A 24,833-nucleotide genomic window follows, 5' to 3' on the forward strand; every position below is an offset into this window, starting at 1 on the left:
TCTCTTTTTTTGGTGTTTTCCTGTAGCAGTTTCACGTCTTCCTTTGAGCGATATTTCCCGCATCTACTTTGTTTTAGCAATCAAGGATATTTCTGTTGTTTTTATCCTTCTTTGTGGGGATTGTCATCTCATGTTCGGATGTACTTTGTGGACGCCGTCATTGCTCCACAGTAAGTCTTTGCTGTCGTCCAGCATTCTGTTTTTGTTTACTTTGTAGCCAGTTCAGTTTTAGTTTCGTTCTGCATAGCCTTCCCTAAGCTTCAATGCCTTTTCTTAGGGCAGGGGTCGGCAACCCAAAATGTTGAAAGAGCCATATTGGACCAAAAATGCAAAAACAAATCTGTCTGGAGCCGCAAAAAATTCAGCCATATTACATACAGATAGTGTGTCATGAGATATAAATTGAATTAAGAGGACTTAAAGGAAACTAAATGACCTCAAATATAGCTACAAATGAGGCATAATGATGCAATATGTACATACAGCTAGCCTAAATAGCTTGTTAGCATCGAATAAGCTTGCAGTCATGCAGTGACCAAATATGTCTGATTAGCACTCCACACAAGTCAATAACATCAACAAAACTCACCTTTGTGCATTCACGCACATTAAAAGTTTGGTGGACAAAATGAGACGGAAAAAGAAGTGGCATAAAACACGTCCTAGAAAGTCGGGAGAAAGTTATACATATAAACAAACTACGGTGAGTTCAAGGACCGCCAAAATTAGTAGGACAAAACGGCGCTCGCCAAATACTCGAATCAGTGAAGCACGTTTAATATAAACAGTGTGCTTTATAACAATTAGGGAGGTTTGTGTCATGTTTGTCCTCCTACAGAAACCATATTAACACAAAAAATATATTTTTTCCCCCTCATCTTTTTCCATTTTTCATACATTTTTTAAAAAGCTCCAGAGAGCCACTAGGGCGGCGCTAAAGAGCCGCATGCGGCTCTAGAGCCGCGGGTTGCCGACCCCTGTCTTAGGGGTATTCACCTTTTGTTTATTTTCGGTTTAACCATTAGACACTTTTTCACCTGCACACCGCCTCCCGCTGTTTCTGACATCTACAGAGCAATTAGCTACCGGCTGCCACCTACTGATATGGAAGAGTATTACACGGTTACTCTGCCTAGCTCTAGACAGCATCGACACTCAACAACAACACATCATTTGCAGACTATAATTACTGGTTTGCAAAAAAAAATGTTAACCCAAATAGGTGAAATTAGAAAATGTCCCACGCCACACCAGACCGTATCTCACGGTACACCAGTGGTTGAAAAACACTGCTCTAAGGCTGCGTTCACCAAAAAAAAAAAAGGTTAGCTTAGCGCAAACTGGGCAAATATTTTGACTCAGGGGCCACATTGAGAGAAAAAATATGTCTGGTGGGGCCAAGGGGTATGTGTGTATAAATGATATATACTAGGGATGTCCGATAATGGCTTTTTGCCGATATCCGATATGCCGATATTGTCCAACTCTTTAATTACCGATACCGATATCAACCGATACCGATATCAACCGATATATACAGTCGTGGAATTAACACATTATTATGCCTAATTTGGACAACCAGGTATGGTGAAGATAAGGTACTTTTTTAAAAAATTAATCAAATAAAATAAGATAAATAAATTAAAAACATTTTCTTGAATAAAAAATAAAGTAAAACAATATAAAAACAGTTACATAGAAACTAGTAATGAATGAAAATTTGTAAAATTAACTGTTAAAGGTTAGTATTATTAGTGGACCAGCAGCACGCACAATCATGTGTGCTTACGGACTGTATCCCTTGCAGACTGTATTGATATATATTGATATATAATGTAGGAAGCAGAATATTAATAACAGAAAGAAACAACCCTTTTGTGTGAATGAGTGTGAATGAGTGTAAATGGGGTGGGTTGGTGCACTAATTGTAAGTGTATCTTGTGTTTTTTATGTGGATTTAATTTTAAAAAAAAACAAACAAAAAAAAAACAACCCGATACTGATAATAAAAAACCGATACCGATAATTTCCGATATTACATTTTAACGCATTTATCGGCCGATACTATCGGCAGATCGATATTATCGGACATCTCTAATATATACACATTTAGCTGTAAAAACCTGCTGTACATTATGTGTGTTTGGGTCCCTTTTTTTTTCAGGAACACTGATACCAAAAGTCACAATGTCCGATAGAATTTTAAAAACGTTATGACAGACCACCTGGAAAAAAAAACGCAAAGGAATTTTACAGTTTTTTTACTGAACGGGACACCCAAAATGTACATTAAAAATAAAGAAAGCGGGATTTACAATATAGACTACGAACATTAAAACACTGAATATTAACAACATATGAACATCGCTCCCCTTTTACTTCTCAGACCAGCTCCTTGATAGTTGTGTATCTTTTACAATCAAGAAAAACACGACAAAAATGTAACAAACAGCAAAATATGAATGCAAAGTGTAATAACCACCTACAATATGATGTATTTTCACGTAAGAATTTGCTCCCGCATCTGTTTCTGACACATGCGTTTCGGGCTGGCTGCTCTGAAAACAAACCCCGCCCACTCTGCTTTGTTCCTCGTATGAGCTGCTCTGACGAAGATTACCGTAATAACTCGATTATCACTCATAACCATTGAAGCACTTTCTATTAGTTCAAGACTTACGGTAATTAAAAAACAGCACTGCATATGATAATGGCGCCGACAGTTTTGATGTTGAAGGTCTAAAAAAAATATGTAGCCCGAGGGCCGTATTTTGCCCAGATCTGGCTTAGCGTTTAAACTAGGGATGTCCGATAATGGCTTTAATTTTTAATTACCGATACCGATATCAACCTATACCGATATCAACCGATATATGCAGTCGTGGAATTAACACATTATTATGCCTAATTTGGACAACCATGTATGGTGAAGATAAGGTACTTTTTTAAAAAAATAATAAAATAAGATAACTAAATGAAAAACATTTTCTTGAATAAAAAAGAAAGTAAAACAATATAAAAACAGTTACATAGAAACTAGTAATTAATGAAAATGAGTAAAATTAACTGTTAAAGGTTAGTACTATTAGTGGACCAGCAGCACGCACAATCATGTGTGCTTACGGACTGTATCCCTTGCAGACTGTATTGATATATATTGATATATAATGTAGGAACCAGAATATTGATAACAGAAAGAAATGGGGGGGAGGGAGTTTTCTTTGGGTTGGTGCACTAATTGTAAGTGTATCTTGTGTTTTTTATGTTGATTTAATAAAATAAAAAACAAACAAAAAAAAACAAAAAACGATACAGATAATAAAAAAAACGATACCGATAATTTCCGATATTACATTTTAACGCATTTATCGGCCGATAGCCGATATTATCGGACATCCCTAGTTTAAACTATTATTTTTGTCATCGGGACCAAAAGCACATCTGCATAAAATAAAGACGTGTTTCTTCATGCCTTTTGCCAACAAGTACTTTGGATTCTTACAGTTCTTCATCTAATTTGATGTAGATTTTACACTTAGTGTCTTGAATTGTCTCCTGCTCCCTTAAAGGGGAACTGCCCTTTTTTTCTTTTTCTTTTGTCAATAATTTACAATCCATATAAGAGACAAGAATGAATTCTAACTGGTAAATAAACCAATATAAAAGTCAGCTAAATATGGAACTAATGGCAACCGTGACATCAATCGACATACAACACACTAAAAAACATCCAAAATGCGCACCTCCAAGAGCGCACCTATGCACGCCACTCCGGCTGCAGCAATCAATTGGCTCAATCAGCACTCTACACCAGTGTTTTTCAACCACTGTGCCGCCGCACACTAGTGTGCCGTGAAATAAAGTCTGGTGTGCCGTGCGAAATTATGCAACTTCACCTAATTGGTCCCAAAAATATTTTTTGCAAACCCATCCATCTTCTTCCGCTTATCCGAGGTCGGGTCGCGGGGGCAGCAGCCTAAGCAGGGAAACCCAGACTTCCCTCTCCCCAGCTACTTCGTCCAGCTCCTCCCGGGGGATCCTGAGGCGTTCCCAGGCCAGTCGGGAGAGATAGTCTTCCCGACGTGTCCTGGGTCTTCCCCGTGGCCTCCTACCGGTCGGACGTGCCCGAAACACCAATAATTATAATCTGCAAATAATGTGCCGTTAGTTATTGTCTGTGCTGTGTAAAACTCGGCAGGGCAACCCTGTAATACTCTATGTCAGTAGGTGGCAGCAGGTAGTTAATTGTTTTGTAAAAGTCGGAATGTGTCGAATGAGACGAGGATGGTTTGTTGTGATCCCAATATGTAGACCACAGCGGGAGGCAGCGTGCAGGTAAAAAGGTATGTAATGCTTAAACCAAAAATTAACGAAAGGGAAAGGAAAAGGAAAAGGCAATGGCTATGCAAAACGAAAGTAAAACTGAACTGGCTACAAAGTAAACAGAAACAGAATGCTGGACGACAGCAAAAACTTACGGCGCCCACAAAGTACATCCGTACATGACATGACAATCAACAATGTCCACACAAAGAAGGATAGCAACAACGTAAATAGCCTTGCTTGCTAACACGAAGCGGGTGTGGGGAATAGCGCTCAAAGGAAGACATGAAACTGCTACAGGAAAACACCAACAAAACAGGAAGGGCCACCAAAATAACAGCGCAAGACAAGAACTAAAGCACTACACACAGGAAAACACCAACAAACTCAAAATAAGGCACGACGACCTGGTGGAGTTTTTGAACGTTTCCTGCTGGTGGTGTGCCTCCGGATTTTTTCATGAAAAAAATGTGCCTTGCCTCAAAAAAGGTTGAAAAACACTGCTCTACACACCTGTCACTGATGAGCTTCCTCGCCTTCTTAAACCAATGCAAACCTGCGTTCCGGGCCAGAACATAGCAACCTGTTCCTGTACAGCAAGCGACTCGTATCTAGCTCTATGCTCTCTCTGTCTGTGTTTTCTCCTCCTCCGTGATTGCGAGCTGTGTGTCTCGTCTCCCCGTGTACCCCTCTGGTTCCCTGGCTGCCCCTTTTGGATCTCGACCTCCCGCCTGGATACGGACCTTTGACGCCTCAAACAAAGGCTCCTAATTTAGCTGCTGACATATGCAGTAACATATTGTGTCATTTATCATTCTATTATTTTGTCAACATTATGAAGGACAAGCTGTAAAAAATGATTATTAATCCACTTGTTTTTTTTTATCTGCTTACTTTCTGTTTTAACATGTTCTATCTACACTTCTATTAAAATGTAATAATCACTTATTCTTCTGGTGTTTGATGCTTTACATTAGTTTTGGATGATACCACAAATTTGGGTATCAATCCGATACCAAGTAGTTACAGGATCATACATTGGTTATATTCAAAGTCCTCATGTGTCCAGGGACATATTTCCTGAGTTTTTAAACATAATATAAATGTTAAAAAAAACGAAAGCAGATTTTGTGATGCTAAACAATATCGATGTAATCATAGTAGTATCGACTCAATACGCTCCTGTACTTGGTATCATTACAGTGGATGTTAGGTATAATAATAATAATACCTGGGATTTATATAGCGCTTTTCTAAGTACCCAAAGTCGCTTTACATGTTTTTCTGAACCCATGAGTCATTCACACCTGGTGGTGGTAAGCTACTTTCGTAGCCACAGCTGCCCTGGGGTAGACTGACGGATATAGGTATAGATCCAAGCATGGCGTTTGTTTACATTGTGACGCCGGTGAGCTACGGTGTGTAGTGAAGCATGTTTAGCTATTCCTCGTCCTGCAGGGATGATACTTGTAAGAAACTTACTTTATTTGTCGCCATGGAGGCGAGGATTAGTGATTTAGAAATAGCTACAACACTGCCAACGGACGTTAGCCGCGAGCTAGCTAGCCATTTCTTAAAGCACCTCTTCCTGAGGGAGTTTCAGTGTTATAACTTCACCTTTCTCGTTAGTTTTTACGCCAAAAAGCCTCCGTTCTTTCCTTTCTGTCTACACACTGTGTCTGCTTGTAAGTACTTCGTGATTGTGCGCTGCCGAACATGCTCCTCTGCTCGTAAACCAGCAATGTCAGGACGTGAGGACGACGGGGGGGTGGGGGACCGTTACTTTTTAGAGGCGGTATAGTACAGAATTTGATTAATTAGTATCGCGATACTATACTAATACTGGTACACCGTACAACCCTACTTGGTATCGTTGCTGTGGATAATTGCATCGATCCGCCCGCCTTTGTTTACATTCAAGAGCTTTTGCTAGGGGTTAGCGGTGTTAGCATGTCTTCCTAGGATGTGTAGTGTAGCATGTTTAGCAGTTCCTCGTCCTTCAGTGATAGTGGGATTTGTTTATTTTCCGCCACAGAGGTGAGGATTGTTGACTTTTGAAGTGGCTTTGCTGCTGTGGAGGCGACAAGAATGCAACATTGCCTTGAGGACGCGGTCGTTGTCACCAACATGCATTAATTATCCTGATATAACGATAGTAAATGCTCTATTTTCGGCCACATGTATGTCACTTATATATGTCACTATATCACGCAACCCTATTTATGTGTATTGTGCTTAATATCTTGGTGCACTCTAGGGATGCAACAATATGGAAATTTAATATCATGGTAATTGTGACTAAAATGATCAATGTTATAATTCTTCGTGTTGTATTGTTGAATGTGTTCAAAAATACTTATACACACATTGAAATCTTTTGACCGAGTTATTTTATTTAAAGGCCTACTGAAAGCCACTACTACCGACCACGCAGTCTGATAGTTTATATATCAATGATGAAATCTTATCATTGCAACACATGCCAATACGGCCGGGTTAACTTATAAAGTGCAATTTTAAATTTCCCGCTAAACTTCCGGTTTAAAATGTCTATGTATGATGACGTATGCGCGTGACGTCAATGGTTGAAACAGAAGTATGCGGACGCATTGAATCCTTTACAAAAAACTCTGTTTTCATCTCAAAATTCCACAGTATTCTGGACATCTGTGTTGGTGAATCTTTTGCAATTTGTTTAATGAACAATGAAGACTGCAAAGAAGAAAGCTGTAGGTGGGATCGGTGTATTAGCGGCGTACTACAGCAACACAACCAGGAGGACTTTGAGATGGATAGCAGACGCGCTAGCCGCCGAACTCACCTTAACTTCCTCCGTCTCCGGGCCGCCGACCGCATCTGTGATCGGGTGAAGTCCTTCGTCGCACCGTCGATCGCTGGAACGCAGGTGAGCACGGGTGTTGATGAGCAGATGAGGGCTGGCTGGTGTAGGTGGATAGCTAATGTTTTTAGCATAGCTCTGTGAGGTCCCGTTATACTAAGTTAGCTTCAATGGCGTCGTTAGCAACAGCATTGTTAAGCTTCGCCAGGCTGGAAAGCATTAACCGTGTATTTACAGGTCCATGGTTTAATAGTATTGTTGATTTTCTATCTATCCTTCCAGTCAGGGGTTTATTTCGTCTGTTTCTATTTGCAGTTAAGCACGATGCTATCACGTTAGCTCCGTAGCTAAAGTGTTTCGCCGATGTATTGTCGTGGAGATAAAAGTCACTGTGAATGTCCATTTTGCGTTCTCGACTCTCATTTTCAAGAGGATATAGTATCCGAGGTGGTTTAAAATACAAATCCGTGATCCACAATAGAAAAAGGAGAGAGTGTGGAATCCAATGAGCCAGCTTGTACCTAAGTTACGGTCACAGCGAAAAAAGATACGTCTTGCACTGCACTCTAGTCCTTCACTCTAACGTTCCTCATCCACGAATCTTTCATCCTCGCTCAAATTAATGGGGTAATCGTCGCTTTCTCGGTCCAAATCGCTCTAGCTGCATTGTAAACAATGGGGAAATGTGAGGAGCCTTTCAACCGTTGACGTCACGCTACTTCCGGTACAGGCAAGGCTTTTTTTATCAGCGACCAAAAGTTGCAACTTTATCGTCGATGTTCTCTACTAAATCCTTTCAGCAAAAATATGGCAATATCGCGAAATGATTAAGTATGACACATAGAATGGATCTGCTATCCCCGTTTAAATAAAAAAAATTAATTTCAGTAGGCCTTTAAATAAGTACACACCCCAAAACCAGTGATTCTGGCACGTTGTGTAAATGGTAAATAAAAACAGAATACAATGATTTGCAAATCCTTTTCAAGCCATATTCAATTGAATAGACTGCAAAGACAAGATATTTAATGTTCCAACTGAGAATTGTTGTTGTTTTTTGCAAATATTAGCTCATTTGGAATTTGATGCCTGCAACATGTTTCAAAAAAGCTGGCGCAAGTGGCAAAAAAGACTGAGAAAGTTGAGGAATGCTCATCAAACACTTATTTGGAACATCCCACAGGTGAACAGGCTAATTGGGAACAGGTGGGTGCCATGATTGGGTACAAAAGCAGCTTCCATGAAATGCTCAGTCATTCACAGACAAGGATGGGGCGAGGGTCACCACTTTGTGAACAAATGGATGAGCAAATTGTCGAACAGTTTAAGAACAACATTTCTCAACCAGCTATTGCAAGGAATATCATCAAAAGGATCAGAGAATCTGGAGAAATCACTGCACGTAAGCGGTGATGGGTCAAATGCAGAGAATAATTTCACCACACCTAGTGTGTGTGTGGCAATCATTTCTACTTCCATCCATTTTCTACAGCTTGTCCCTTTTGGGGTATCATTGGTACTTAAAAAACAATATTACGGAACTTCGAGCCCTCAGGCTGTACTTCATCAAAAAGCAACATCCGTATGTAAAGGATATCACCACATGGGCTCAGGAACACTTCAGAAAACCACTCTCAGTAACTACATGGGTAACTTACACATCTGTGAAGGCACCATTAATGCTGAAAGGTACATACAGCTTTTGGAGCCACATACGCTGCCATCCAAGTAACGTTATCATGGGCGCCCCTGCTTATTTCAGCAAGACAATGCCAAGCCACGTGTTACAACAGCGTGGCTTCATAGTAAAAGAGTGCGGGTACTAGACTGGCCTGCCTGTAGTCCAGACCTGTCTCCCATTGAAAATGTGTGGCACAGCATGAAGCCTAAAATAGCACAAGGGAGACCCCCGGACTGTTGAACAACTTAAGCTGTACATCAAGCAAGAATGGGAAAGAATTCCACCTGAAAAGCTTCAAAAATTGCTCTCCTCAGTTCCCAAACGTTTAGTGAGTGTTGTTAAAAGGAAAGGCCATGTAACACAGTGGTAAAAATGCCCCTGTGCCAACTTTTTTGCAATGTGTTGCTGCCATTAAATTCTGAGTTAATGATTATTTGCAGAAAAACATTTTGTTTCTCAGTTCAAACATTAAATATCATGTCTTTGCAGTTCAATCAATTGAATAAAAGTTGAAAAGGATTTGCAAATCATTGCATTCTGTTTTTATTTACAAAAAATACACAACGTGCCAACTTCACTGGTTTTGGGTTTTGTATAATTCATATACCAAATAATATATTGTCTTATTTATCATTATCGCTACAGTATATTACTCATCCCTAATGTTGCAAAGCCCACCAAAGTGTGCACAAATTATTTTTTAATTTTTTTATTCCATTTTTGGTCTGGACCAGAGTACCGAACCACAAGAGAAAAAAACGTGGCTTTAAACTCCTGACCTCCATCATTTCGCTTCTACAAAGGGAGTCTTCCCTGAGTGCGTGTGAGAACATGAAAGCCAGGGATGGAAAGAGATGAAATAAAGACGTTTGGGTGAGTGTGGGTGCACGGCAACCCCTGGGCTACATGTCTTTTACATCCCATAAACGTCTTTAATTAAGTTAGAGGTGTTATCAGTTCCTCTGAGCACCATTGCACATTTTTGTGTGTGCATAATTAGCACTGGGCTGATTGGGGTGGAGAGTTATGGCGGGTGTCTGATGACAGGGAAGCTGGGAAGGTGGGAAAAAATGGAGCTGCCGTGTGTCCACCTGTTTGTGCGTAAATAATCACCATAAGCCTTGGATGGATCCACTGCCTGCCGGCTAATATCTGTCTCATTATCACCGCCACAGGCCTCCCCGGAGAAGCCGAGGAGGGATGGATGGGGTTAATGGCGGCGAAGGACAAGTGGACAAAAGCGAGGAATAAAAGAAGAAAAGGGACTGAAATTGGTGGAGGAAAGTGCAAACGATCAGTGGGAGTGAAGAGTGTGAATTGGCCAGCAAAAAAAATAGATATAAGGTTCAAGACTATAGTGGGTGAAGGTAAGGAGGTTTTAATGGCTTATTTGAGGAGAGGGAGGAAAAATGGATGGAAAAAAAATAGGGTTCCTATAATGGCACCACAGAACGGCTACGAGAAACATGTAAAGACTGTGATAACGACCATAGAAGAGGATAACCTATTGTAGCTACAGTGGGGAAAGGATTCATATGTCCCCATTCCTGGGTGGATCTCGTGTGAAAGGAAGAGGGGGGTGTTTAATCATTTTCCAATGCAGTCTGCTGAAAATGCGGGAAAGATGCCACTCTGCATAGAAACTGACGCTGTGTTCACAGTTGGAATTGCCACAAAAGACGTTTTAAGACATTCAACACTCTACTACTATCTGGCGGCTCAAGTAGATAGCGCACGACCCAAATTTGTCACGTTTCACGTGTCAGGTAAACCGTGACGACCAGCACCATAAGAATCCCCTTCCTAGCTGTGAGCGGGACACACTCGTCTCTCGGCAAGGACAAAACACAAAGACACTGTTCTTACCTTTGAAAGTAAACGGAATGCACTTGTTTTTGTACAAAACCCAAACCCAGTGAAGTTGGCACGTTGTGTAAATGGTAAATAAAAACAGAATACAATGACTTGCAAATCCTTTTCAACCTATATTCAATTGAAAAGACTGCAAAGACAAGATACTTAATGTTCGAACTGGTAAACTTTGTTATTTTTTGCAATATTAGCTCATTTGGAATTTGATGCCTGCAACGTGTTTCAAAGAAGCTGGCACAAGTGGCAAAAAAGACTGAGAAAGTTGAGGAATGCTCCTCAAACACTTATTTGGAACATCCCACAGGTGAACAGGCTAATTGGGAACAGGTGGGTGCCATGATTGGGTATAAAGGCAGCTTCCATGAAATGCTCAGTCATTCACAAACAAGGATGGGGGAGAGGGTCACCACTTTGTGAACAAATGCGCGAGCAAATTGTCAAACAGTTTAAGAACAACATTTCTCAACGAGCTATTGCAAGGAATTTTGGGATTTCACCATCTACGACCGTCCATATTATCATCAAAAGGTTCAGAGAATCTGGAGAAATCACTGTATGTAAGCGATGATATTACGGACCTTGGATCCCTAAGGCGGTACTGCATCAAAAAGCGACATCAGTGTGTAAAGGATATCACCACATGGGGTCAGGAACAGTTCAGAAAACCACTTTCAGTAACTACAGTTCGTCGCTAAATCTGTAAGTGCAAGCTAAAACTCTACTAAGCAAAGCCAAAGCCATTTATCAACAACACCCAGAAACACTGCCGGCTTCACTGGGCCCAAACTCATCTAAGATGGACTGATGCAAAGTGGAAAAGAGTTCTGTGGTCTGACGAGTCCACATTTCAAATTGTTTTTGGGAACTGTGGACGTCGTGTCCTCCGGAACAAAGAGGAAAAGAACCATCCGGATTGTTTTAGGCGCAAAGTTGAAAAGCCAGCATCTGTGATGGTATATGGGTGTAGTAGTGCCCAAGACATGGGTAACCTACACATCTGTGAAGGCATCATTAATGCTGAAAGGTACATACTTCGAGTACTCGACTTGTGTGTCCCTTTAACAAAAAACAAAACAAAACATGTGATCGATACAACTGCTGTGTCATTTGACTGTGAAGCACCAAACTGTGTTGATCAGGAAGTGCTTCTTGGGACTCACAAGTGAAGATCGGACTGAAAAAAGTCAGAGGAGTGTTTTTTGTCACCATCATCGATATAAATGTAACGAAGTAAAAGGGGTTTTGGTCTTACAGCGCCAGGTAAGGTCAATGGTGTTCTTTCCCTGTTTTACTCATTGACCAGATTTGTGCATTTCCTATTCCTTTCTGCACATCTATTTACAATAAAATACCATACACACATACATACATATATTTATACACAGTGGGGCAAAAAAGGTATTTAGTCAGCCACCCATTGATTGTCAATGGGTGGCTGACTAAATACTTTTTTGCCCCACTGTATATATATATATATATATATATATATATATATATATATATATATATATATATATATATATATATATATATATATATATATATATATATATGTATATACATATACATATATATATATATATATATATACATATATATATATATATATATATATACATATATATATATATATATACATATATATATACATATATATATATATACATATATATATATATATATATATACATATATATACATATACATATATACATATATATACATATATATATATATATAAAAGTATGTATGTATATATGCACATATACTGTATGTATATATATGTATGTATATATATATGTATATATGTATGTATATAAATGTATATATGTATGTACAGTATATATATATATATATATATATATATATATATGTATGTACAGTATATATATATATATATATATATATATATATATATATATATATATATATATATATATATATATATATATATGTATATATATATATGTATGTATGTATATATGTATATATCCATCCATCCATCCATTTTCTACCACTGGTCCCTTATGGGGTTGCGGGGGGTGCTGGAGTCTATCCCAGCTGCACATGGGCGGAAGGCGGGGTACAGCCTAGACAAGTCGCCACCTCATCGCAGGGCCAACACAGATAGACAGACAACATTCACTTTCACATTCACACACTAGGGCCAATTTAGTATTGCCAATCAATCCCTCCCCAGGTGCATGTCTTTGGAGTTGGGAGTAAGCAGGAGTATGTATGGGAACCCACACAGTCACGGGGAGAACATGCAAACACCTCACAGAAAGATCCCGAGCTCAGGATCGAACCCAGGACCTTCGTATTGTAAGGCACACGTACTAACCCATGTGCTGCCTATATGTATATATGTACAGTATATATATATATATATACACAGGTATATATATATATATATATACACACACACACACACACACAGGTATATATATACGTATATATATATATTGTGGAGGGTGGCGTGGCCTGCGGGCCTGGCGTGGCCTGCGGGCCTGCCGCGGCGCAGAGTGTGCAAGGACCGGCCTCGAAAACAGCGGCAGGTGAGTAGACGGCCCAGCTGGGCTTTGTTATCTAATCACCTGTCGCCTTTATTAGCAGCAGCCGGAACGAGACAAGTTGTTGGAGTTGGGGCCAGGGAGAGACACGCGGGACTGAAAAGCCAAAACATATATTGCTGGAAAGCAATCGCTCTAGGCGTGCATGCAAATAAAACAACTTTGTTCACACTGTTTACCGGGCTCCCGAATATCTGTCGGCCAGGAGAACCTACACAAGAGGGAAACCTCCACAATATATGTATATATATGTCTAACTATTAATTTTAATTGGACGTCAAATGCAGTACCTTTTTTAAACCAGTAGTTGGGAGATTACCATTATGGAACACCGACGCCGTATCAATACAGTTAGTGGGTGTGCCATACACTCACTGAGGCATCATTTACCCATCACTACTAATGACTAATAATTATACACTTTACAAAGCTGATACAAAATGCTGTCCTTACATTACGTATATATATTCTGCGTTTTGCTTTTTTTTTTTTTACAAAGCAAAAAAAAAACAGAAAATGGCCCCCACATGCTTTGACTTTTCCGCATGCGGCCCTTGGTGGGAAACGTTTAGACGTTTTCTGGCTTTCTATACATGATTCTCGATAGAAAGATTGTTGAAATGTTACTTACTAGGGTGGCCTGGCTCAGATGATCGGTTCAATTCCAGCTTCCGCCATCCTAGCCACTGCCTTTGTGTCCTTGGGCAAGACACTCTACCCATCTTACTCGCAGTGTCACCCACACTGGTTTAAATGTAGCTTAAAGATGTTTAATTAGAATTCACTTCACTTTAACGCATTCGTAGCTAATAAAGGCTTTATGATGGTAACAGTTTGGCCCTAGAACAGACTACACCAGGGGTCACCAACCTTTTTGAAACCAAGAGCTACTTCTTGGGTAGTGATTAATGCGAAGGGCTACCAGTTTGATACACACTTAAATAAATTGCCAGAAATAGCCAATTTGCTCAATTTACCTTTAACTCTATGTTATTATTAATAATTAATGATATTTACACTTAATTGAACGGTTTAAAATAGGAGAAAACACGAAAAAAATGACAATTAAATTTTGAAACATAGTTTATCTTCAATTTCGACTCTTTAAAATTCAAAATTCAACCGAAAAAAAGAAGAGAAAAAACTAGCTAATTCCAATCTTTTTGAAAAAATTAAAAAAATTATTTATGGAACATCATTAGTAATTTTTCCTGATTAATATTAATTTTAGAATTTTGATGGCATGTTTTAAATACCGTAATTTCCGGACTATAAGCCGCTACTTTTTCCCCTCGTTCTGGTCCCTGCGGCTTATACAAGGGTGCGGCTTATTTACGGCCTGTTCTTCTCCGACACCGACGAAGAGGATTTCGGTGGTTTTAGTACGCAGGAGGAAGACGATGACACAATGATTAAAGACTGACTTTTCATATACCGGTAGGCTGGTTATTTTGATAACGTACAGGTGAGCACTTTGTATTACTTTGCACCGTTGTATTATTTGTACTCTGCACGAATGCTGTTCGCCATGTCAAAGATGTGAAAGTTTGATTGAATGATTGAAAGATTTATTGTTAATAAATGGGACGCTTTGCGTTCCCAAACAGTCATCTCTGTCCCGACAATCCCCTCCGTGGTAGCAGGAACCCCTATATACTACGGTAATTACACATCAAAACCCTGCGGCTTATAGTCGGGTGCGGCTTATATATGGAGCAATCTGTATGTTCCCCTAAATTTAGCTGGTGCGGCTTATAGTCAGGTGCGGCTTATAGTCCGGAAATTACGGTAGGTTAAAATCCAATCTACACTCTGTTAGAATATATAACAAATTGGACCAAGCTATATTTCTAACAAAGACAAATCATTATTTCTTCTAGATTTTCCAGAACAAAAATTTTAAAAGAAATTCAAAAGACTTTGAAATAAGATTTAAATTTGAATCTACAGATTTTGTAGATTTGCCGGAATAATTGTTTTGAATTTGAATCATATTAAGTTTGAAACAATATTTCAAAAATATTCTTCGTCGAAAAAACAGAAGCTAAAATGAAGAATTAAATCAAAATGTATTTATTATTCTTTACAATAAAAAAATAAATTTACTTGAACATTGATTTAAATTGTCAGGAAAGAAGAGGAAGGAATTTAAAAGGTAAAAATGTATATGTGCTTAAAAATCCTAAAATCATTTTTAGGGTTGTATTTTTTCTCTAAAATTGTCTTTCTAAAAGTTATAAGAAGCAAAGTAAAGAAATTAATTAATTAATTTAAACAAGTGAAGACCAAGTCTTTAAAATATTTTCTTGAATTTTCAAATTCTATTTGAGTTTTGTCTCTCTTAGAATTAAAAATGTCGGGCAAAGCGAGACCAGCTTGCTGGTAAATAAATAAAATTTAAAAAATAGACGCAGCTCACTGGTAAGTGCTGCTATTTGAGCTATTTTTAGAACAGGCCAGCGGGCTACTCATCTGGTCCTTACGGGCTACCTGGTGCCCGCGGGCACCGCGTTGGTGACCCCTGGACTACACGTATTGATATCATGGCCTATGATTATAGCAAATATACTGCCAGTAATGGCAGTGGTCAAACAGGTGGTCTTATCACTGTGGGGAGACATGGGCATGCAACTCATGCAGCATGGCGCTCCACGTAGAAATGATTGCGAATGACGATAAAGCAATGAAAACTCTGTTGGCATTTAAGATCTGAGAGGCGCTCTCCTTGCTCGGGTGAGCGGCACCGCAGACAGAGAGTGAGAGAGGGTGACATTTCTCCGCAAAGGTGCATAATATAGTATAATTTGTTTTTGCAGGCACGCACAGCGTTTCTTTGACCCCTGATGGTTCACAATGCGAACCTCACCAAATACACATAATTAGCGGGAGGGTGACACTTCTGGAAATGGAAGAAAGCCGAGGTTTAAACCATAGGATTTATGAAGATGTAATTACACTGGCTGTAAAACACTTGGGTTTAGGGATTAGACCTAAACCAGATAATGCCTCCGCTGTTCTTGTGTGCACTCGTACTCACAGCAAAACAGAACAAAATTGGAGGTTACACTGCACTGAGAGAGAGAGAGGAAGAGAGAGAAGAAGAGAGAGACAGAGAGAAATAGAGAGAGAATGTCATCAACAAAAATATGAGGAGCTGCATTGGATTTGTGTTTATTAATGAATGTTTGTCATCACTGGGGTTCTTAAGCAAGGCAGCAGAGGGCGCTAGACGCCTCAACACCGACGTCCATTACTGCTTCCTAATACTTCTTACTTAAAGGCCTACTGAAATGAATTTTTTTTATTTAAACGGGGATAGCAGATCTATTCTATGTGTCATACTTGATCATTTCGCGATATTGCCATATTTTTGCTGAAAGGATTTAGTATAGAACAACGACGATAAAGATTGCAACTTTTGGTATCTGATAAAAAAAAGGCTTGCCCCTACCGGAAGTAGCGTGACGTAGTCAGTTGAACATATACGCAAAGTTCCCTATTGTTTACAATGATGGCCGCATGAAGTGAGAGAGATTCGGACCGAGAAAGCGACAATTTCCCCATTAATTTGAGCGAGGATGAAAGATTTGTGGATGAGTAAAGTGCAAGTGAAGGACTAGTGGGGAGTTGAAGCTATTCAGATAGGGAAGATGCTGTGAGAGCCGGGGGTGACCTGATATTCAGCTGGGAATGACTACAACAGTAAATAAACACAAGACATATATATACTCTATTAGCCACAACACAACCAGGCTTATATTTAATATGCCACAAATTAATCCTGCATAAAAACACCTGCGTGTTTGTTATGCTAGCTCCTAGCTCCTCTGCTAGCTCCTAGCTCCATAGAACACGCCAATACAATTCAAACACCTGATCAACACACACCATCACTCAGCCCAAAAGACCGTTTACCTAACCCAAGGTTCATAAAGCTTATATATTTTTAAAAAGTTACGTACGTGACGCGCACATACGGTCAAGTTATCGAATGTTTAGCAGCCAAGGCTGCATACTCACGGTACCTGATATTCAGCTGGGAATGACTACAACAGTAAATAAACACAAGACATATATATACTCTATTAGCCACAACACAACCAGGCTTATATTTAATATGCCACAAATTAATCCTGCATAATAACACCTGCGTGTTTGTTATGCTAGCTCCTAGCTCCTCTGCTAGCTCCTAGCTCCATAGAACACGCCAATACAATTCAAACACCTGATCAACACACACAATCACTCAGCCCAAAAGACCGTTCACCTAACCCAAGGTTCATAAAGCTTATATATTTTTAAAAAGTTACGTACGTGACGCGCACGTAGGTACGGTATGTGTTATGCTAGCTCCTCTGCTAGCTCCTAGCTCCATAGAACACGCCAATACAATTCAAACACATGATCAACACACACAATCACTCAGCCCAAAAGACCGTTCACCTAACCCAAGGTTCATAAAGCTTATATATTTTAAAAAAGTTACGTACATACGCAAAAAAAAGCCAAAGCTGCATACTCACAGTAGCACGTCTGCGTCTTTGTCATCCAAATCAAAGTAATCCTGGTAAGAGTCTGTGTTGTCCCAGTTCTCTACAGGCGTCTGTGTATCCAAATCAAAAGTCCTCCTGGTTAGAGTCTCTGTTATCCGAGTTCTTCCATCTTGACTGCATCTTTCGGGAATGTAAACAAAGAAGCGCCGGCTGTGTACTGTTGTGGCTGACTACGTTCGAAAAATACGTCCATTTCGCACCGACAACTTTCTTCTTTGCTTGCTTGGCTTCCTTCTCCATAATGCAATGAACATGATTGAAACAGATTCACGAACACAGATGTCCAGAATACTGTGGAATTATGAAATGAAAACAGAGCCTTTTCGTATCGGCTTCAATGTGGAAGGCATACCCGTGTTCCCCGGGCCACGTCACGCGCATACGTCATCCTCAGAGGCGTTTCGAACCGGAAGTTTAGCGGCAAATTTAAAATGTCACTTTATAAGTTAACCCGGCCGTATTGGCATGTGTTATAATGTTAAGATTTCATCATTGATATATAAACTATCAGACTGCGTGGTCGGTAGTAGTGGCTTTCAGTAGGCCTTTAATGATTGCCTTATCGAAAAATGATGAGGATTTTCATTCACCCTTTGGTAAACAAAGTCAAGATATGCAAAGCAGGTAAATATAGTAGGTAAATATACTACATAATAAAATAGAGGCCAATACACTTATTACGTTTTTAACTGCTCGAGCCAAATATGGTCTTTTAACCTGCAACCATAATTTATTCTCGTAATATTTTTATTATTTTAATAATAAATAACTTAACAAAAATTTTTTTTGGACAGTTTTCATCGACAATATAAATTAATTAATATATTATTCCTATCTGTCCAAATACTGTATGTAAATACACAGGGTGTCCTAAAGAATTTGACATAATTTTAAAAGCAATTATGTAGCAATGATGTCATTTTTTTTGTGGAAACCCTGTATTATATTGGTCAATAAAAAGGCAAATATTATACTTGCAATTTTAATAAATACATATTTATTTATTTAAAAGCTTTTACGTTTGTCAATGACAGACTTTTATACAGTATATGTATTTTCAATAGACATTGGGAATCTTACAACTCACGATTCGATTTCGATTCTTGGGGTGACGATTCAATTCAGAATGTATTTTTGATTCAACACGATTCTCGATTCAAACTGATTATTTTGTATAAAAAAGGAACCTTTTCAAAACAGATTGCAGGTTAAAAACGTTTCTCTTAGCTGCTGACATACACTACCGTTCAAAAGTTTGGGGTCACATTAAAATGTCCTTATTTTTCAATGAAGATAACTTTAAACTAGTCTTAACTTTAAAGATATACACTCTATACATTGCTAATGTGGTAAATGACTATTCTAGCTGCAAATGTCTGGTTTTTGGTGCAATATCTACATAGGTGTATAGAGGCCCATTTCCAGCAACTATCACTCCAGTGTTCTAATGGTACAATGTGTTTGCTCATTGGCTCAGAAGGCTAATTGATGATTAGAAAACCCTTGTGCAATTATGTTCACACATCTGAAAACAGTTTAGCTCGTTACAGAAGCTACAAAACTGACCTTCCCTTGAGCAGATTGAGTTTCTGGAGCATCACATTTGTGGGGTCAATTAAACGCTCAAAATGGCCAGAAAAAGAGAACTTTCATCTGAAACGCGACAGTCAATTCTTGTTCTTAGAAATGAAGGCTATTCCACAAAATTGTTTGGGTGACCCCAAACTTTTGAACGGTAGTGTATGACATGTACACTCAGCGAGTAAGCGTTGAGATGGGTTTAAAAACGTTTGAAAAAAAAAAATTCCTAAAAAACAAACGAAAAATATATTTAATCCGCTCTTACAAATCATGAATTGATTTACAATCAGAATACATAGGAATTGTGATTCAGATTTTTTTTAAAAGCCCTATTTAAAAAAAATATTTTAACCAAGCATTTTTAGTGCAAAAAATGCGTGTTTTTTGGTAATACTTTCTAAGTATTGTCCATTTTTTGAAAATGTTATCCATTCAACTGCCAAATAATTCCTGATTAATGTTTTTTCGATATTCAGTTAAAGACAGACTGGTATCTTTTGAAACACAGTTTAATTTGACATTTAAATCTCACACTTTTCAGAGGCCTTAACATGCACAACATATTTTTTAAGTGTTTTTACAGTTATGTGAAAATGTTTGTATTTCAAGGCTCCCAAACATGAACCCACCCAAAACTCACTCAATCGCCCCTCGAAGGATTATAAAAATACAAACACATTAGCTCCTGCAGACAGTGATTGTCACAAACTTTGATGAACGTGTCTTCTAAAAAGTTTGCTACGTTTGCAAACAAACAGGAAGTTGGATATTTTTGGAGGAGTAATTTTGGGACCAAAACCAGGGGTTATATTTTAATCAACTCCACCAAGGGAATTTGCCCGAATTAACCCAAATTAAAATCATAGATACTAGACAGATGACTGATGATAAACTGCGAAGCAATTAAGCCTAATACAAGTGTCCAAACAAAAGCCTATTTAATTTAAAATTGATTCCAAATGTCAGGTGGGGCAACTGGTAGGAATGTTACTAGCTGGTATGGACTGCAACTAAAAATTATTTTAATAGTCGAGTAGTCAGTGATCATTTTTTCGATTAGCTGACAAGTCAAATGATTATTGTTCATGATCTGCTGTAGCACGGTGGTGCAGTAGTTAGTGCCTGTGCCTCAGTTCGATTCCCGGGCTCAGGGTCTATGCACTTGGGGACAGGCTGATTGGCAACACTAAATTGGCCTGAGTGTGTGAATACTTGTCTATTTGTGTTGGCCTTGCGACTTGTCCGGGGTGTACCCTGCCTTCTGGGATAGGCTACAGGCCCCCATGACCCCGTGAGGGACAAGTGGTAGAAAATGGATGGATGGATCTGCACATGTTTGAGTTTGATGTCACTGACTTGATTTTAACTCACTTTTAAAACCTATTATAGTAAAGTGTCTATGAATGTTCTCATTCATCCAGGTCATTGTCATCTCAGGGCATTCAATCGATCGCAACTGGACTGTTTCGTTTGTCTTAGAAGACGTTTCGCTTCTCATCCAAGTAGTCTTCATCGGTTCATTCTCATAGACTTAGATCGGTCAGATGTAGTCTTAGACTGAGATTGGTCAGATCTAGTCTTAGACTGAGATTGGTCAGATCTAGTCTTAGACTTAGATTGGTCAGATCTAGTCTTAGACTTAAATTGGTCAGATCTACTCATAGACTTAGATTGATCAGATCTAGTCTTAGACTGAGATTGGTCAGGTCTAGTCTTAGACTGAGATTGGTCAGATCTAGTCTTAGACTTAGATTGGTCAGATCTAGTCTTAGACTTAAATTGGTCAGATCTAGTCATAGACTTAGATTGATCGGATCTAGTCTTAGACTGAGATTGGTCAGGTCTAGTCTTAGACTGAGATTGGTCAGATCTAGTCTTAGACTTAAATTGGTCAGATCTAGTCATTGACTTAGATTGGTCAGATCTCGTCTTAGACTTAGATTGGTCAGATCTAGTCTTAGACTTAGATTGGTAAAATCTAGTCATAGACTTAGATCGGTCAAATCTAGTCTTAGACTTAGATCGGTAATAGTAAAGTTAAAGTTAAAGTACCAATGATTGTCACACACACACTAGGTGTGGCGAAATTATTTTTTGCATTTCACCCATCACCCTTGATCACCCCCTGGGAGGTGAGGGGAGCAGTGAGCAGCAGCGGTGGCCGCGCCCAGGAATCATTTTTGGTGATTTAACCCCCAATTCCAACCCTTGATGCTGAGTGCCAAGCAGGGAGGTAATGGGTCCCATTTGTATAGTCTTTGGTATGACTCGACCGGGGTTTGAACTCACGACCTACCGATCTCAGGGCGGACACTCTAACCACGAGGCCACTGATCTAGTCTTAAACTTTGATTGGTCATATCTAGTCTTAGACTTAGATTGGTCAGATCTAGTCTTAGACTTAGATTGGTCGGATCTAGTCTAAGACTTAGATTGGTCAGATTTAGTCTTAGACTTAGTTTGGTCAGATCTAGTCTAAGACTTAGATTGGTCAGATCTAGTCATAGACTTAGATTGGTCATATCTAGTCTGTCTTAGACTTAGATTGGTCAGACCTAGTCTTTCTTAGACTTAGATCGGTCAGATCTAGTCTTCGACTTAGATTGGTCAGATCTAGTGTTGCGGCAGGCGCCAAAAGCTCAGCAGACTGCCGTTGGCTTTGACAGTAGGATTGATTGTTTGCATCAAAGCAGTTGTTTTTCTCACTACGATAGGGCGAAACCATCCTTGCCCAGGCACACCTTGCTGGTTTTGGAGTATAAATATTTGGGGTTTTGGCCCCAGCCGCTATAGACTAGATCTGACCAATCTAAATCTAAGACTAGATCTGACCAAGAGAGGCGAAACGTCTTCTAAGACAAACAAACGGTCCAGTTATTAAAGTAAACTAAATTGTAAAATGAGAAACAAAAGTTACTGAGGAATAGGGCTGCAACGATTGATTAAATTAACCGATTAGAAAAAAGCTTAAATATATATTCTTTAGCTTTGATAAATCGTTTAATAAGAATAAAAATTGACAAAATCCAGACTGCATGGAGTGCCTGGACATTTAAACACACACAGCCTTTTCAATGGAGCGTACATAAGAGCGGCGGTGTGAGGGTGCTATGTAATAAAGAAAAATGCACACATGTTGAAAGTGCAATGTAAATGTTGATAATGTGCATTTTTTTTTAGAAAAAAAGAAAGAAGTTTAAAGCAAGCAGAAACACCATTCATTCATCTATCCATTTTATACCGCTTGTACCTCTCGGGGTCGCGTGGTGCTGGAGCCTATCCCAGCTGCACTCGGGCGGAAGGTGGGGTACACCCTGGACAAGTCGCCACCTCATCGCAGAGAAACACCAATGTTTATTTCAAATATTTTCCCTAAAATACACATTGAGGCTATAAAGTTTGTTTTATCCGATTACACGGTTATTCAAACAATCGATAATTACCCGATGACTGAAATAATCGAGAGTTGCAGCCTGACTGACTGAGAAAACAATGTTTTTACTTTATTCCACAAAGTATAAACAATCTGTGAAAAATCCATGAACAAACTTAAAGTGAAAGATGTCCTGTAAACAGGACATTCAGTGCAAAAAGTATGTTTATCCACTACTGTTAGTGTTATTAGCAGCAATTAAATGGTAAATGGGTTGTACATGTATAGCGCTTTTCTACCTTTTTAAGGAACTCAAAGCACTTTGACACTATTTCCACATTCACACACTGATGGTGGGAGCTGCCATGCAAGGTGCTAACCAGGACCCATCAGGAGCAAAGGGTGAAGCGTCTTGCTCAAGGACACAACGGAAGTGACTAGGATGGTAGAAGGTGGGGATTGAACCAGTAACCCTCAGATTGCTGGCACGGCCACTCTCCCAACTTCGCCATGCCATCCCTATTAATTTACCTATTGCAGGGGAGTCAAGCTCATTTTAGCTCAGGGGCCACATGGATGAAAATCTGTGCACACGTGGGCCGGACTATTAAGATCATGGCATCAAAACTAAAAAATAAAGACAACTTCAGATTGTTTTCTTTGTCTTACTTTGGCCAAAAATAGAACAAACACATTCTGAAAATATTACAATAAAAATATAGAAAAAAATACCGGCAGCGGTAAAGTTTAGACCCATGAAGGGAAGAAGAAAGTGAATGAATGTTTATAACTGAATACATTTACATATGTATCAAAATGTGTTTTCTTTTGTATTCTTTTTTTTTTAATGAATTAAGTAACGTTTATGACAACCTTTTTCCTAAACATAATATAGAATGTGAGATATAATAGGATAATGCATGCATTTATCATTTGTTATCAAAACGGTTACAAAAAAGTGGGACCCAAAAATGTACTGTGGGACCCCATTTTTCTGACTTGATGGGGTCCCAGGGACCCCATTTTGAAAATTCCTAGCGCCAACACTGATGGGAGTATTGGTGCGTGCAAAACAGCAGTAGGCGGCTGTGGCCTGTGGGCCGGTTCTAATACTAATCAAATATCATGGGGCCATAGATCATTCATTATTGACTTTGACACCTAAGCCCTATTGCAATAAAAGTGTAAACAAGAATATTACTGGCAATCAATCATTAAAATTTTGTCAAGCGACTAGTTGACAGTAACTAATCCTTGTCGATGAATTTTTAGACTCGACATTGTCGATTATGTCCACTAATAGTTTCAACCCCAATTAAACAATGTTGCTTAAAAGTCTACGATTATTATTTTTTATTTTGTAAATGTTTATATGTTTTATGCTTTAATATTTCTGTCACACCTTTTAGAATCTTAATTGTCAAAGACCCAGATGTTTTAAAAGGAATTTCCCCGTATGCTGTGCACCAGACCTGGGCAAAATACGGCCCGCGGGACACATGCGGCCCGTTAAGATGTTCAATCCAGCCCGCCGGACGTTCTACATAATTTTTTTAGACCTTTAACATTAAAACTGTCGCCGCCATTATGATGTGCAGTGCTGTTTTTTAATTACCGTAAGTCTTGAACTATAGAAAGTTATTCAATAGTTGAAATCTGCGCTTTTGGGTGTTATACGAGTTATTACGGTAATCTATGTCACATTTTACGTAATAATATATAATTTTGTAGGTGTTTATTACACTTAGCATTCAAATTTTGCTGTATTTTTTCTTTTTTGTTGTGTTTAGCTTGATTGTAAAAGATACACAACTATCAAGGAGCTGGTCTGGGAAGTAAAAGAGGAGTGATGTTCATATGTTGTTAATATTCAGTGTTTTATTGTTCATAGTTAATATTGTAAATCCCACTTTCTCTATTTTAATGTACATTTTGGGTGTCCCATTCAGTAAAAAACTGTAAAATTTCATTCCGTTTTTGAAGTGGTCTGTCATAACGTTTTTAGAACTTTATCGGACTTTGTGACTTTCGGTATTAG

The 24,833-nt window shown here is 38.9% G+C and overlaps 1 protein-coding gene across 3 annotated transcripts in view; it reads right to left on the bottom strand.

Annotated features, from left to right (window-relative positions):
* LOC133660402 (uncharacterized) overlaps positions 1–24,833 on the bottom strand; it is a 99,742-nt gene that overhangs the window by 71,204 nt on the left and 3,705 nt on the right. Inside the window, exon 1 of one of the 3 annotated variants that reach the window (XM_062063880.1) lies at positions 590–685. The exons of 1 other annotated variant lie outside the window; for it this stretch is intronic. In XM_062063880.1, the coding sequence (XP_061919864.1) occupies positions 590–599 (10 nt within the window). In that variant the 5' untranslated portion in view covers positions 600–685. Of the gene's footprint in view, positions 1–589; positions 686–24,833 lie in introns of those variants that run through there. One more of the 3 variants, XM_062063881.1, reaches the window with a different exon arrangement.

The sequence above is a fragment of the Entelurus aequoreus genome, linkage group LG11 (genome assembly GCF_033978785.1).
Source record: "Entelurus aequoreus isolate RoL-2023_Sb linkage group LG11, RoL_Eaeq_v1.1, whole genome shotgun sequence".
Classification (NCBI taxonomy): domain Eukaryota; kingdom Metazoa; phylum Chordata; class Actinopteri; order Syngnathiformes; family Syngnathidae; genus Entelurus; species Entelurus aequoreus.